At 50.6% G+C, this 12,772-nt stretch overlaps 1 protein-coding gene across 3 annotated transcripts in view; it reads left to right on the top strand.

Moving 5' to 3' along the window:
- The window catches only part of LOC147116890 (riboflavin transporter 2-like), a 53,835-nt gene that overhangs the window by 28,591 nt on the left and 12,472 nt on the right, over nucleotides 1–12,772 (top strand). For all 3 annotated transcript variants that reach the window (XM_085987328.1, XM_085987327.1, XM_085987326.1), the window contains 2 exons: nucleotides 3,715–4,831; nucleotides 10,121–10,244. In XM_085987328.1, coding sequence (XP_085843454.1) covers nucleotides 3,795–4,831; nucleotides 10,121–10,244 — 1,161 coding nt within the window. In that variant the 5' untranslated portion in view covers nucleotides 3,715–3,794. The remainder of the gene's footprint in view (nucleotides 1–3,714; nucleotides 4,832–10,120; nucleotides 10,245–12,772) is intronic.

The following is a 12,772-nucleotide window of genomic DNA, read 5'->3' as shown; positions in this document are numbered from 1 at the left end:
CAAGGGCACAGAATATACTCTGGGTGGGGAATTTCAATGTCCGTCACCAAGAGTGGCTCGGTAGCACCACTACTAACCAAGCTGGCCGAGTCCTGAAGGATATTAAAAAAAAATTATTTTATGGGATGTGGGCATCGCTGGCAAGGCCAGCATTTATTGCCCATCCCTAATTGCCCTTGAGAAGGTGGTGGTGAGCCGCCTTCTTGAACCGCTGCAGTTCATGTGGTGAAGGTACTCCTACAGTGCTGTTGGGTAGAGCGTTCCAAGATTTTGACCCAGCAATGATGAAGGAATGGCGATATATTTCAAAGTCATGATGGTGTGTGACTTGGAGGGGAACTTGGAGGTGGTGGTGACCTATGCGCCTGCTGCCCTTGTCCTTCTAGGTAGAAGAGGTTGTGGGTTTGGGAGGTGCTGCCGAAGAAGCCTTGGCGAGTTGCTGCAGTGCATCTTGTAGATGGTACACACTGCAGCCACGGTACGCCGGTGGTGGAGGGAGTGAATGTTTAAGGTGGTGGATGGGGTGCCAATCAAATGGGCTGCTTTGTCCTGGATGGTGTCGAGCTTCTTGAGTGTTGTTGGAGCTGCACTCATCCAGGCAAGTGGAGAGTATTCCATCACACTCCTTACTTGTGCCTTGTAGATGGTGGAAAGGCTTTGGAGAGTCAGGAGGTGAGACACACGCCGCAGAATACCCAGCCTCTGACCTGCTCTTGTTGCCACAGTATTTATGTGGTTGGTCCAGTTAAGTTTCTGGTCAATGGTGACCCCCAGGATGTTGATGGGAGATTTGGCGATGGTAATGCCATTGAATGTCAAGGGGGGGTGGTTAGACTCTCGCTTGTTGGAGATAGTCAATTCCTGGCACTTCTGTGGTGCGAATGTTACCTGCCACTTATCAGCCCAAGCCTGGACGTCATCCAGGTCTTGTTGCATGCGGGCATGGACTGCTTCATTATCTGAGGAGTTGTGAATGGCACTGAACACTGTGCAGTCATCAGCGAACATCCCCATTTCTGACCTTATGTTGGAGGGAAGGTCATTGATGAAGCAGCTGAAGATGCTTGGGCCTAGGACACTGCCCTGAGGAACTCCTGCAGTGATGTCCTGGGGCTGTGATGATTGACCTTCAACCACCACAACCATCTTCCTTTGTGCTAGGTATGACTCCAGCCAGTGGAGAGTTTTCCCTCCGATTCCCATTGACTTCAGTTTTACTAGGGCTCCTTGATGCCACACTCGGTCAAATGCTGCCTTGATGTCAAGGGCAGTCACTCTCACCTCACCTCTGGAATTCAGCTCCTTTGTCCATGTTTGGACCAAGGCTGTAATGAGGTCTGGAGCTGAGTGTCCTGGCGAAACCCAAACTGGGCATCAGTGAGCAGGTTATTGGTGAGTAAGTGTCGCTTGATAGCACTGTCGACGACACCTTCCATAACTTTGCTGATGATTGAGAGTAGACTGATGGGACGGTAATTGGCGGATAGATGCCAATGTTGTAGATGTACTGGAACAGCTTGTCTAGAAGTGCGGCTAGTTCTAGATCACACGTCTTCAGCACGATAGCCAGGATGTTGTCGAGGCCCACAGCCTTTGCTGTATCCAGTGCGCTCAGCCGTTTCTTGATATCACGTGGAGTGAATCTAATTGGCTGAAGACTGGCTTCTGTAATGGTGGGGACCTCAGGAGGAGGCTGATATGGATCATCCACTCGGCACTTTTGGCTGAAGATGGTTGCAAACGCTTCAGCCTTGTCTTTTGCACTCACGTGCTGGGCTCCACCATCATTGAGAATTGGGATATTCATGGAGCCTCCTCTTCCTGTTAGTTGTTTAAAGGTTCACCACCATTCACGACTGGATGTGGCAGGACTGCAGAGCTTTCATCTGATCCGTGGATTGTGGGATTGCTTAGCCCTGTCTATAGCATGCTGCTTCCGCTTTTTAGCATGCATGTAGTCCTGTGTTGCACCTCATTTTTAGGTACGCCTGGTGCTGCTCCTGGCATGTTCTTCTACACTCCTTATTGAACCAGGGTTGGTACCCTGGCTTGATGGTAATGGTAGAGTGAGGGATATGCTGGGCCATGAGGTTATAGACTGTGGTGGAATACAATTCTGCTGCTGCTGATGGCCCACAGCGCCTCATGGATGCCCAGTTTTCAGCTGCTAGATCTGTTCTGAATCTGCCAGACTGAGACTGCGGCAGGTGGAGAGAAAACCAACACGAGGGAAAAACCTACTTTCCCTCGTCCTCACCAATCTACCTGTTGCAGATGCATCTATTCATGGCAGTATTGATAGCAGTGACCACCGCACAGTCCTCTGGAGACGAAACCCTGTCTTCACCCTCCATCGTGTTGTGTGGCACTACCACTGTGCTAAATGGCATAGATTCAGATCAGATCTATCTCAAAACTAGGCATCCATGAAGCGCTGTGGGCCATCAGCAGCAGCAGAATTGTATGGCAAGTAACATTCACGCCACACAAGTGCCAGACAATGACTATCTCCAACAAGCGAGAGTCTAACCACCGCCCCTTGACATTCAACTGCATTATCATCGCCGAATCCCCCACCATCAACATCCTGGGGGTCACCATTGACCAGAAACTTAACTGGACCAGCCACATAAATACTGTGGCTACAAGAGCAGGTCAGAGGCTGGGTATTCTGCGGCGAGTGTCTCACCTCCTGACTCCCCAAAGCCTTTCCACCATCTACAAAGCACAAGTCAGGGGTGTGATGGAATACTCTCCACTTGCCTGGATGAGTGCAGCTCCAACAACACTCAAGAAGCCTGACACCATCCAGGACAAAGCAGCCCGTTTGATTGGCACCCCATCCACCACCTTAAACATTCACTTCCTCCACCACCGGCGTACCGTGGCTGCAGTGTGTACCATCTACAAGATGCACTGCAGCAACTCGCCAAGGCTTCTTCGGCAGCACCTCCCAAACCCGCGACCTCTTCCACCTAGAAGGACAAGGGCAGCAGGCACATGGGAACACCACCACCTGCAAGTTCCCCTCCAAGTCACACAACATCCTGACTTGGAAATATATCACTGATCCTTCATCGTCGCTGGGTCAAAATCCTAGAACTCCCTCCCTAACAGCACTGTGGGAGTACCTTCACCACACGGACTGCAGCGGTTCAAGAAGGCGGCTCACCACCACCTTCTCCAGGGTAGTTAGGGATGGGCAATAAGTGCTGGCCTTGCCAGCGACGCCCACATCCCAGGAACGAGTATTAAAAAAACTAGAGCCAGACCTTTCAGGAGTGAAATTAGGAAACACTTCTACACACAAAGGGTGGTAGAAGTTTGGAACTCTCTTCCGCAAACGGCAATTGATGCCGGGTCAATTGTTAATTTTAAATCTGAGATTAATAGCTTTTTGTTACCCAAAGGTATTAAGGGATATGGGCAAAGGCGGGTAGATGGAGATAGGTCACAGATCAGCCATGATCTCATTGAATGGTGGAATAGGCTCGAGGGGCTGAATGGCCTCCTCCTGTTCCTATGACACCCCAAATAGAAAAGTGACCTATTTCCAGAGCTAACAATCGTGATAACCCAGTTGTCTTGCTTTTTACTGCAGGACTGAGCAGGAACACAATGCTTTACTGAATCATAGAGTCATAACAGCACAGAAAGAGGGTGTTTGGCCCATCGTTTATCAAACATCACTTTGTCTTTCTTTTGTTTTTGAAGGAGAGCGTCTGCTTCACGTTCAGTAACTGCGCAGCCACCATTGAAGACCATTGACCATCCACTGAACCCAGGTGATCACCATGGCGTTTGCAGTCCACGTGCTGGCTGCCCTTTTTGGAATGGGGTCATGGGTAGCCATCAATGGCCTGTGGGTCGAACTACCCCTCATCGTGCCAGAAATCCCAGAAGGCTGGTACCTCCCTTCATACCTCACCATCATCATCCAGTTCGCCAACGTGGGGCCTTTGTTTGTCACCCTGATGCACAAGTTCTTCCCTAGCAAGCTGAACGAGTCAGGCATGATCTACACCATCGTGTGTTTTGGCATTGTGGCCTCCTTTCTGCTGCCTTTCTTCTGGAAGGTGACGAGTGTGTTCGCTGGTGCGCTGCACAGCACGGCACTCCTGGTCTTGGCGTTCTTCCTCTCGCTGGTGGACTGCACGTCCTCGGTGACCTTCCTGCCCTTCATGACCCGCCTGCAGCCCAAGTTCCTGACCACCTACTTCATCGGAGAGGGCCTCAGCGGGCTGGTCCCGGGCCTTGTCGCGTTAAGCCAAGGTGTCGGGATGGTTAGGTGCGTCAACGTGACCGTGAACACGACCGGCAGCGAGTCCTCAAACTCAACTGGGGGCGACAGCGACAGCTACAGGATCGTAGCCCAGTACCAACCGGCCAATTTCCCCCCAGAGGTTTTCTTCTTCTTCCTCAGCGGTGTGATGGCCGTATGCCTGGTGGCGTTCATTCTCCTCAACCACCTACCGCATTCCCATCGCCAGCAAGCAACCAGTAAGTACATTCAACAGACTGAAGCCACCAACGGAGGGGCGGAGTTGCGCAACATGGAGATGCCGGACCAGAGACCCATGATCAGTCCTTCAGACAGTCAACCAGAAGCTGGGGTGAAGATCATTTTCGGGACCGGGATGCACTCCCGCTCAGAGATGGTCCTGATCTTCCTTGTCCTCGCGTGGGTAAACGCACTGACCAATGCTGTGCTACCTTCCGTTCAGTCCTACTCATGCCTGCCGTACGGGAATTTGGCTTATCACTTGTCTGCTGCCCTCGGCGCCATGGCCAACCCGCTGGCGTGCTTCATTGCTGTGCTCTACCCAAACCGGTAAGCTGCTGTTCTTCTTACTATCTCTGTACTTGAAATGCAAGCGACACTATTGCCAATCCCGAGATGCCCTGAGGGACATTAAGAGTCAAGCACGTATTGTGGGACTGGAGTCACGTGTAGGCCAGGCTGAATAGGAAGGCTCCCATCCCTAAAGGGCCTGAAGTTGGGTCTTTACAATCTTTCATGGCCATTCCTGGTACCAGCCTACAAATGATCAGATTTATTGAATTGAATTTTCCAACTTGCCGTGGTGGGGTTTGAGCTTATGATCTCTGGGTTGCGAACGTATAAAAATTACTTGCCATAGAGGGAGTGCAACGAAGGTTCACGAGATTGATTCCTGGGATGGCGGGACTGTCGTATGAGAAGAGATTGAGTAAACTAGGCCTGTATTCTCTTGAATTCAGAAGAATGAGAGGGGAGCTCATTGAAGCATTCAAAATTATTACAGGGCTTGATAGGATGGATGCGGGGAGAATGTTTCCCTTGGCTGGGGAGTCTAGAACCAGGGGCCACAGTCTCAAGATAAAGGGTAGGCCATTCAGGACTGAGATGAGGAGAAATTTCTTCACACACAAGGTGGTGAATCTCTGGAATTCTTTACCCCAGAGGGCTGTGGAGGCTCAGTCATTGGGTATATTCAAAACAGAAGTCGATAGATTTCTGACTAGTAAGGGCATCAAGGGATATGGCGATAGGGCCGGTGAATGGAGTTGAGGCAGAAGATCAGCCATGATCTCATTGAATGGCAGAGCAGGCTCGAAGGGCCGAATGGCCAACTCCTGCTCCTATTTCTTATGTTCTTATGACGGGCAGGAAAAGACCAGCTGGCCTATCAAGCCTGCCCCACATCACGATGCCTGGAGCTTCCCAACTGGACGCTTCCCACCCCCCCAGTAGCCGTGTAATCTCCTGGGAGAGGCCAAAAAAATCCAGAAAAAGAAACCCAGGGCCGAAAAGGGAAAGGAATCTGGGAAATCCATGGCCGACCCTCTCAGGTGATCGGAACCAGCCCGGGAGATCACACCGACCATGCGTACCTCAGCTGTTAAACCACGTACCTTTTATAAGATGTGATCTATAAGGTGACAAAAGAACCAGAGGGGAGATGCGGGGTATTTTTTTTTGCTCAGCAGGTTGTTGTCTGGACTTTCACTCCTGCTCCTCCCGGCCCACACAGAGTGCTGTAAAAGGCATTGCTGACCTTGTGGAGTCGGCTGGCAGCTCCCGCCTCCCTTTCACTGTCGGGTTCTCCGAGCCCTGGGAAACCTGCGCGGCAACTGTTAAATTTAAATCAGGCTCCCAATTGTACTGTGGCTGCCCGATCTAAATAAGAACATAAGAAATAGAGCCAGGAGTCGGCCATTTGGCCCCTCGAGCCTGCTCTGCCCTTCAATAAGATCATGGCTGATCTTCTACCTCATCGCCACTTTCCTGCACCATCCCCATATCCCTTGATTCCCTTAATATTCAAAAATCTATCGATCTCTGTCTTGAATATACTCAACGACTGAGCCTCCACAGCCCTCTGGGGTAGAGAATTCCAAAGATTCACCGCCCTCTGAGTGAAGAAATTTCTCCTCATCTCAGTCCTAAATGGCCGACCCCTTATTCTGAGACTGTGACCTCTGGTTCTAGACTCCCCAGCCAGGGGAAACATCCTCCCTGCATCTACCCTGTCAAGCCCTGTAAGAATTTTGTATGTTTCAATGAGATCACCTCTCATTCTTCTAAACTCTGGAGAATGTAGGCCTAGTCTACTCAATCTCTCCTCATAGGACAATCCCCCCATCCCAGGAACCAGTCTGGTGATCCTTTGTTGCACTCTATCCTTCCTTAGGTAAGGAGACCAAAACTGTCCACAATACTCCAGGTGTGATCTCACCAGGGCCCTATATAATTGCAGTAAGATGTCTTTACTCTTACACTCAAATCCCCTTGTAATAAAGGCCAACATACCATTTGCTTTCCTAATTGCTTGCTGTACCTGCATGTTAACTTTCAGTGATTCGTGTACAAGGACACCCAGGTCCCTCTGACTATGTTAATATAGTATCCCACGGGACACTCGCACACCACCAAACCCACTGCCTTGAAAATGGAAAATATATGTGTTCCCTGTTTTAAAATTTTTAACCCCCCCCCGCCCCCACCCCCGTCCCGAACCTCTCCCTCCCATCGTGGGGGGGTTAGTTTCAAGGCCAATTCCCATAGGCTGCTATGTTGCTGCAGGTTTGTTTCTATCGTCCTTGTTGTGTCAGTAGCACTCCTCCTCCGTGAGGGGCAATGATCAACGATGCGCTCTGTAACTCACCGAAGCTCACGTTCCCCACCCGGTGGCAGGAAAACAGAACTGCAGGAGATTCCACACCCGTGCCAGTGCCACCTTAGTCTACACTTAGTTACACGGAGCTGGTGTGAGGCAATATCTTGGCACCAAATCAGTGCCAACACCTGTGCCTAGATATATGAAAAAATTACCCTGGAGTTCGGCTTCAAAGTGTCTCGAACTACAGAATTTGTTCATCCCTGTTTGGCATAAAAATAAAACAAAAAAGCTGACTCAACCGTGGCTAACAAGGGAAAATAGGGATAGCATAAGATCCAAGGAGAGGACCAATAATTTGGCCAGAAAAAGCAGCAAACCTGAGGATTGGGAGCAGTTTAGGATTCAGCAAAGGAGGACAAAGGGATTAATTAAGAGGGGGAAATAGATTATGAGAGTAAGCTTGGAAGGGACATAAAAACTGACTGTAAAAGCTTCTATAGATATGTGAAGAGAAAAAGATTGGTGATGTCAAGCGTAGGTCCCTTGCAGTCAGAATCAGGGGAATTTATAATGGGGAACAAAGAAATGGCAGACCAACTAAATTCATACTTTGGTTCTGTCTTCACAAAGGAGGACACAAATAACCTCCCAGAGATGTCGAGGGACATAGGGTCTAATGAGAGGGAGGAATTGAATGAAATCAGTATTTGTAGGGAAATGGTGTTAGGGAAATTGACGGGATTGAAGGCCGATAAATCCCCAGGGCCTGATAATCTACATCCTAGGGTACTTAAGGAAGTGGCCCTAGAAATAGTAGATGCTTTGCTGGTCATCTTCCAGAACTCGATAGACTGGAACAGTTCCCACGGATTGGAGGATAGCTAATGTAACCCCACTATTTAAAAAAGGTGGTAGAGAGAAAACGGGGAATTATAGACCGGTAAGCCTGACATCGGTAGTGGGGAAAATGCTAGAATCTATTATAAAAGATGTAATAGCAGAGCACTTGGAAAACAGTGACAGGATCGGACAATGTCAACATGGATTTACAAAAGGTAAATCACGCTTGACTAGTCTACTGGAATTTTTTGAGGATGTAACTGGTAGAATAGATAAGGGAGAACCAGTGGATGTGGTGTATTTGGACTTTCAGAAGGCTTTCGATAAGGTCCCGCATAAGAGATTAGCGTGTAAAGTTAAAGCACATGGGATTGGGGGCAAGGTACTGACTTGGATAGAGAACTGGTTGGCAGACAGGAAGGAAAGAGTTGGAATAAACGGGTCTTTTTCCGAGTGGCAGGCAGTGACTAGTGGGGTACCGCAGGGATTGATGCTCGGACCCCAGCTGTTCACAATATATATAAATGATCTAGACAAGGGAACTAGATGTAATATCTCCAAGTTTGCAGACGACACAAAGCTGGGTGGGCGTGCGTGCTGTGAGGAGGATGCAGGGAAACTCCAGTATGATTTGGACAGGTTGGGTGATTGGGCAGAAGCATGGCAGATGCACTATAACGTCGATAAATGCGAGGTTATCCACTTTAGTGGCAAAAACAGTAAGACAGATTATTATCTGAATGGCAATAGATTGGGAAAAGGGGAAGTGCAACGAGACCTGGGTGTCCTTGTGCACCAGTCGCTGAAGGTAAACATGCAGGTGCAGCAGGCGGTTAAGAAGGCAAATGGTATGTTGGCCTTCGTAGCAAGAGGGTTCGAGTACAGGAACAAGGATGTCTTGCTGTAGTTGTACAGGGCCTTGGTGAGACCACACCTTGAGTATTGTGTGCAGTTTTGGTCACCTTATCTGAGGAAGGATGTTCTTGCCATGGAGGGAGTGCAGCGAAGATTCACCAGGCTGATACCTGGGATGGCAGAAATGACGTATGAGGAGAGATTGGGTCGATTAGGCTTATATTCGCTAGAGTTTAGAAGAATGAGAGGGGATCTCATTGAAACTTATAAAATTCTAACAGGACTAGACAGACTAGATGCAGGAAGAATGTTCCCGATGGTCGGGGAGTCCAGAACCAAGGGTCACAGTCTAAGGATAAGGGGTAAGCCATTTAGGACAGAGATGAGGAGGAATTTCTTCACCCAGAGAGTGGTGAACCTGTGGAATTCTCTACCACAGAAGGCAGTTGAAGTCAATTCATTAAATATATTCAAGAAGGAGTTGGATATATTTCTTAAGGCTAAAGGGATCAAGGGATATGGGGAGAAAGCAGGGACAGGGTACTGAATTTGGATGATCAGCCATGATCTCATTGAATGGCGGAGCAGGCTCAAGGGGCCGAATGGCCTACTCCTGCTCCTATCTTCTAGGTTTCTATGAGCCCCTTTATTCTAGACTCCCCCCACCAGAGGGAATAGTTTCTCTCTATCTACCCTATCGACTCCTTGAAACAGTTTAAACACCCCTCGACCAGATCACCACTCAATCTTCTGTACTTGAGAGAATACAAGCCTAGTCTGTGAAACCAGTCCTCGTAATTTAACCCTTTTAGCCCCGGTATCGTTCTGGTGAGTCTGCGCTGCTCCCCCTCCGAGGCCAGTGTATCCTTCCTGAGGTGCGGAGCCCAGGACTGAGCGCAGTGCTCCCGCTGGGGTCTGACTAAGGCTCTGTATAACTGAAGCATCACTCTGTTGTTTGCTCTCTCCAACCCAAAGACCGGCTGGGCTGGAATAGAGTTCGGACCCCAGCTGTCTAATGACTCCCCAAGCCCTCGAACCCTCGAGGTGAAAGTAGATTGTTTTTTAAATCTCCGTGGCACCACTTGGAACCTCAGGGTGATGGGATGTGCTTCCCGATCTCCGCTGGGAAGTCCAAGACACTTCCTGACGGGGAGGAGTAAGACCACCGAGCCGGCCAGCCTGGCGGAGATCGGGAGCCAAGTGGCGGTGCCCTCTTGTCTATGGCGTTCAGTCTTTGGTGGCATCTCCCAGACATGGTTTTTGGTTCAAGTGCCGTGACGGTCTTGCTGGCTCGCGTGAACATTCTACCTTGTCCCTTCCAGGTCGCTGAGGCTGATGGGGTTCCTGACGCTTGCTGGCACCGGCCTGGGGTCCTACATCATGAGCATGGCTGCCCTGAGCCCCTGCCCCTGGCTGGTCCAGTCCCAGGCTGGCAAGGCCTTCATCGTGAGTTCATTTTACGATTTTGAAATTCTGCACCTCCTCAAATCTGAAATTTGTCTCTATAAAGAAAAGAAATAACTTGCCTTTCTATAGCGCCTTTTTTATGACCTCAGGACATCCCAAAGTGCTTTACAGCCAATGAAGTACTTTTTGAAGTGGAGTCACTGTTGTAATGTGGGGAAACGTGGCAGCCAATTTGCGCACAGCAAGCTCCCACAAACAGCAACGTGATAATGACCAGAAAATCTGTTTTTTAGAATTGGTTGAGTGATAAATATTGGCCAGGACACTGGGGAGAACCTCTGCCGTTCTCTGAAATAGTGCCAGGGGATCTTTTACGTCCACCTGAGCGCGCAGACGGGGCCTCGGTTTAACGTCTCATCCGAAAGACGGCACCTCCGACAGTGCAGCACTCCCTCAGCATTGCCCTGGGAGTGTCAGCCTGGATTATGTGCTCAAGTCCCTGGAGTGGGACTCGAACTCTCGACCGTCTGACTCAGAGGCGAGGGTGCTGCCCACTGAGTCACAACTGACATGCCAAGATTGGGTGGTATACCACATGACACCCCCCCCCCCCTAACAGCGCTCACTCAGAGATTTACTCTGTACAGAAACCTGCTGGATCCTGTCACAGGGTGAAACCTGCTGGGGAAATACCACAGTCCCAAACATGTACTGTATGTAGAGGGAAGAGCTTTATTTAAACTCCTCTTCAACTCTAACCCTCACCGATGAGCAGAGCCTCCCAGGGGGACTCTGAGACAGTTCTTAGAGCGGAGGCACCTGATATTTTTGATCACTCACTCTCGGGATGTGGGCGTCGCTGGCAAGGCCGGTGTTTATTGCCCGTCCTCTAGTCGCCCTGAGAACGTGGCGGTGGGCCTTCTCTGCAGTCGGTTTTGATATAACTGAGTGGCTTGTAGGTCACTTCAGAGGTCAGTTAATAGTCAACCACGTTGGAGTGGGTCTGGAGTCAGAAATAGGCCCAAAAAGGACATTAGCGATGCCCACATCCCAAGAATGAATAAAGAAAGCAGCTAAACCTACAGCCAGGGCAATATTTTTTATTAAAGTTCCAGTTTCCTAACCTGGAGTCTCCCCTTGGGATCTCCTCTCTCTGCGGCTCGACTCGGAGCAGCTTACTTTTCAGAGAGGCTGCTTGAGGTGGTCTTGATCTTCAGACCGCACTCGGGAGCCCAGCTACCCGGCAAGCATCCGAGCGGACCGGTGCCCGGCATTCTTTGGTACCTTGTGTCCCAGGGGGTGGGTGGGGGTGAGCCTAGTACGTGCGCCAGCCCGCTATTTGACTGTGGAGGGGCCGCCATTGCCGCTGGGTCGGATCCTGACCTGATTGGGTTGTTTGCACTCGGACACGTCCAGCAAGGGGTCACTGGATGGTGATTGGCCGTTGAGGGGTTGTGGGGGGAGCCCTGACTATCTTTCCCCCACCTTGCCTAGCCCAGGAGCGCGATGGTATCTCAACCGCTACCCAGCTGTGGTTAGGTAACTCCCAATAGGAGGGGGACTGAAACCAAGGCCTTCCTGGGTCTGGCTGGGTGAGCAGTGCAATTGACCAGCTCGGGACAAGCTCATTACAGAGTTCCAGCGCAGCACAGAGAGAACTTGCATTTCTGTAGCCCGTTTCATGACCCCAGGATGTCCCACAGCGCTTTTCAGCCATAGAAGTAGTTTTGAAGTGTAGTCACTGTTGTAAGGTCAGAAACGCGGCAACCAATTTCCGCACAGCAAGCTCCCACAAACAGCAACGTGATAATGACCGGATAATCTGTTTTAGTGATGTTTGTTGAGGGATAAATATTGGCCCCAGGACACCGGGGAGAACTTCCCTGCTCTTCCTCGAAATAGTAAGAAAGACTTGCATTTATATAGCGTCTTTCACAGCCAATGAAGCACTTTTTCAAGTGCAGTCATTGTTGTAATGTAGGAAAATAGTGCCATGGGATCTTTTACACCGACCTGAGAATGCAGATGGGGCCTTGGTTTAACGTCTGATCTGAAAGACGGCCCCTCCGACAGTGCAGCACTCCCTCAGTACTGCCCCTCTGACAGTGCAGCACTCGCTCAGTACTGCCCCTCCGACAGTGCAGCGCTCCCTCAGTACTGCCCCTCCGACAGTGCAGCACTCCCTCAGTACTGCCCCTCCGACAGTGCAGCACTCCCTCAGTACTGCCCCTCCGACAGTGCAGCGCTCCCTCAGTACTGCCCCTCTGACAGTGCAGCGCTCCCTCAGTACTGCCCCTCCTACAGTGCAGCGCTCCCTCAGTACTGCCCCTCCGACAGTGCAGCGCTCCCTCAGTACTGCCCCTCCGACAGTGCAGCGCTCCCTCAGTACTGCCCCTCCGACAGTGCAGTGCTCCTTCAGTACTGCCCCTCCGACAGTGCAGCACTCCCTCAGTACTGCCCCTCCGACAGTGCAGCGCTCCCTCAGTACTGCCCCTCCGACAGTGCAGCGCTCCCTCAGTACGGCCCCTCCGACAGTGCAGAGCTCCTTCAGTACTGCCCCTCCGACA

Source organism: Somniosus microcephalus, chromosome 5 (assembly GCF_052327205.1).
Source record: "Somniosus microcephalus isolate GS21.2 chromosome 5, FLI_Smic_1.0, whole genome shotgun sequence".
Classification (NCBI taxonomy): Eukaryota; Metazoa; Chordata; class Chondrichthyes; order Squaliformes; family Somniosidae; genus Somniosus; species Somniosus microcephalus.
This window is presented reverse-complemented; position numbering and strand designations above follow the sequence as displayed.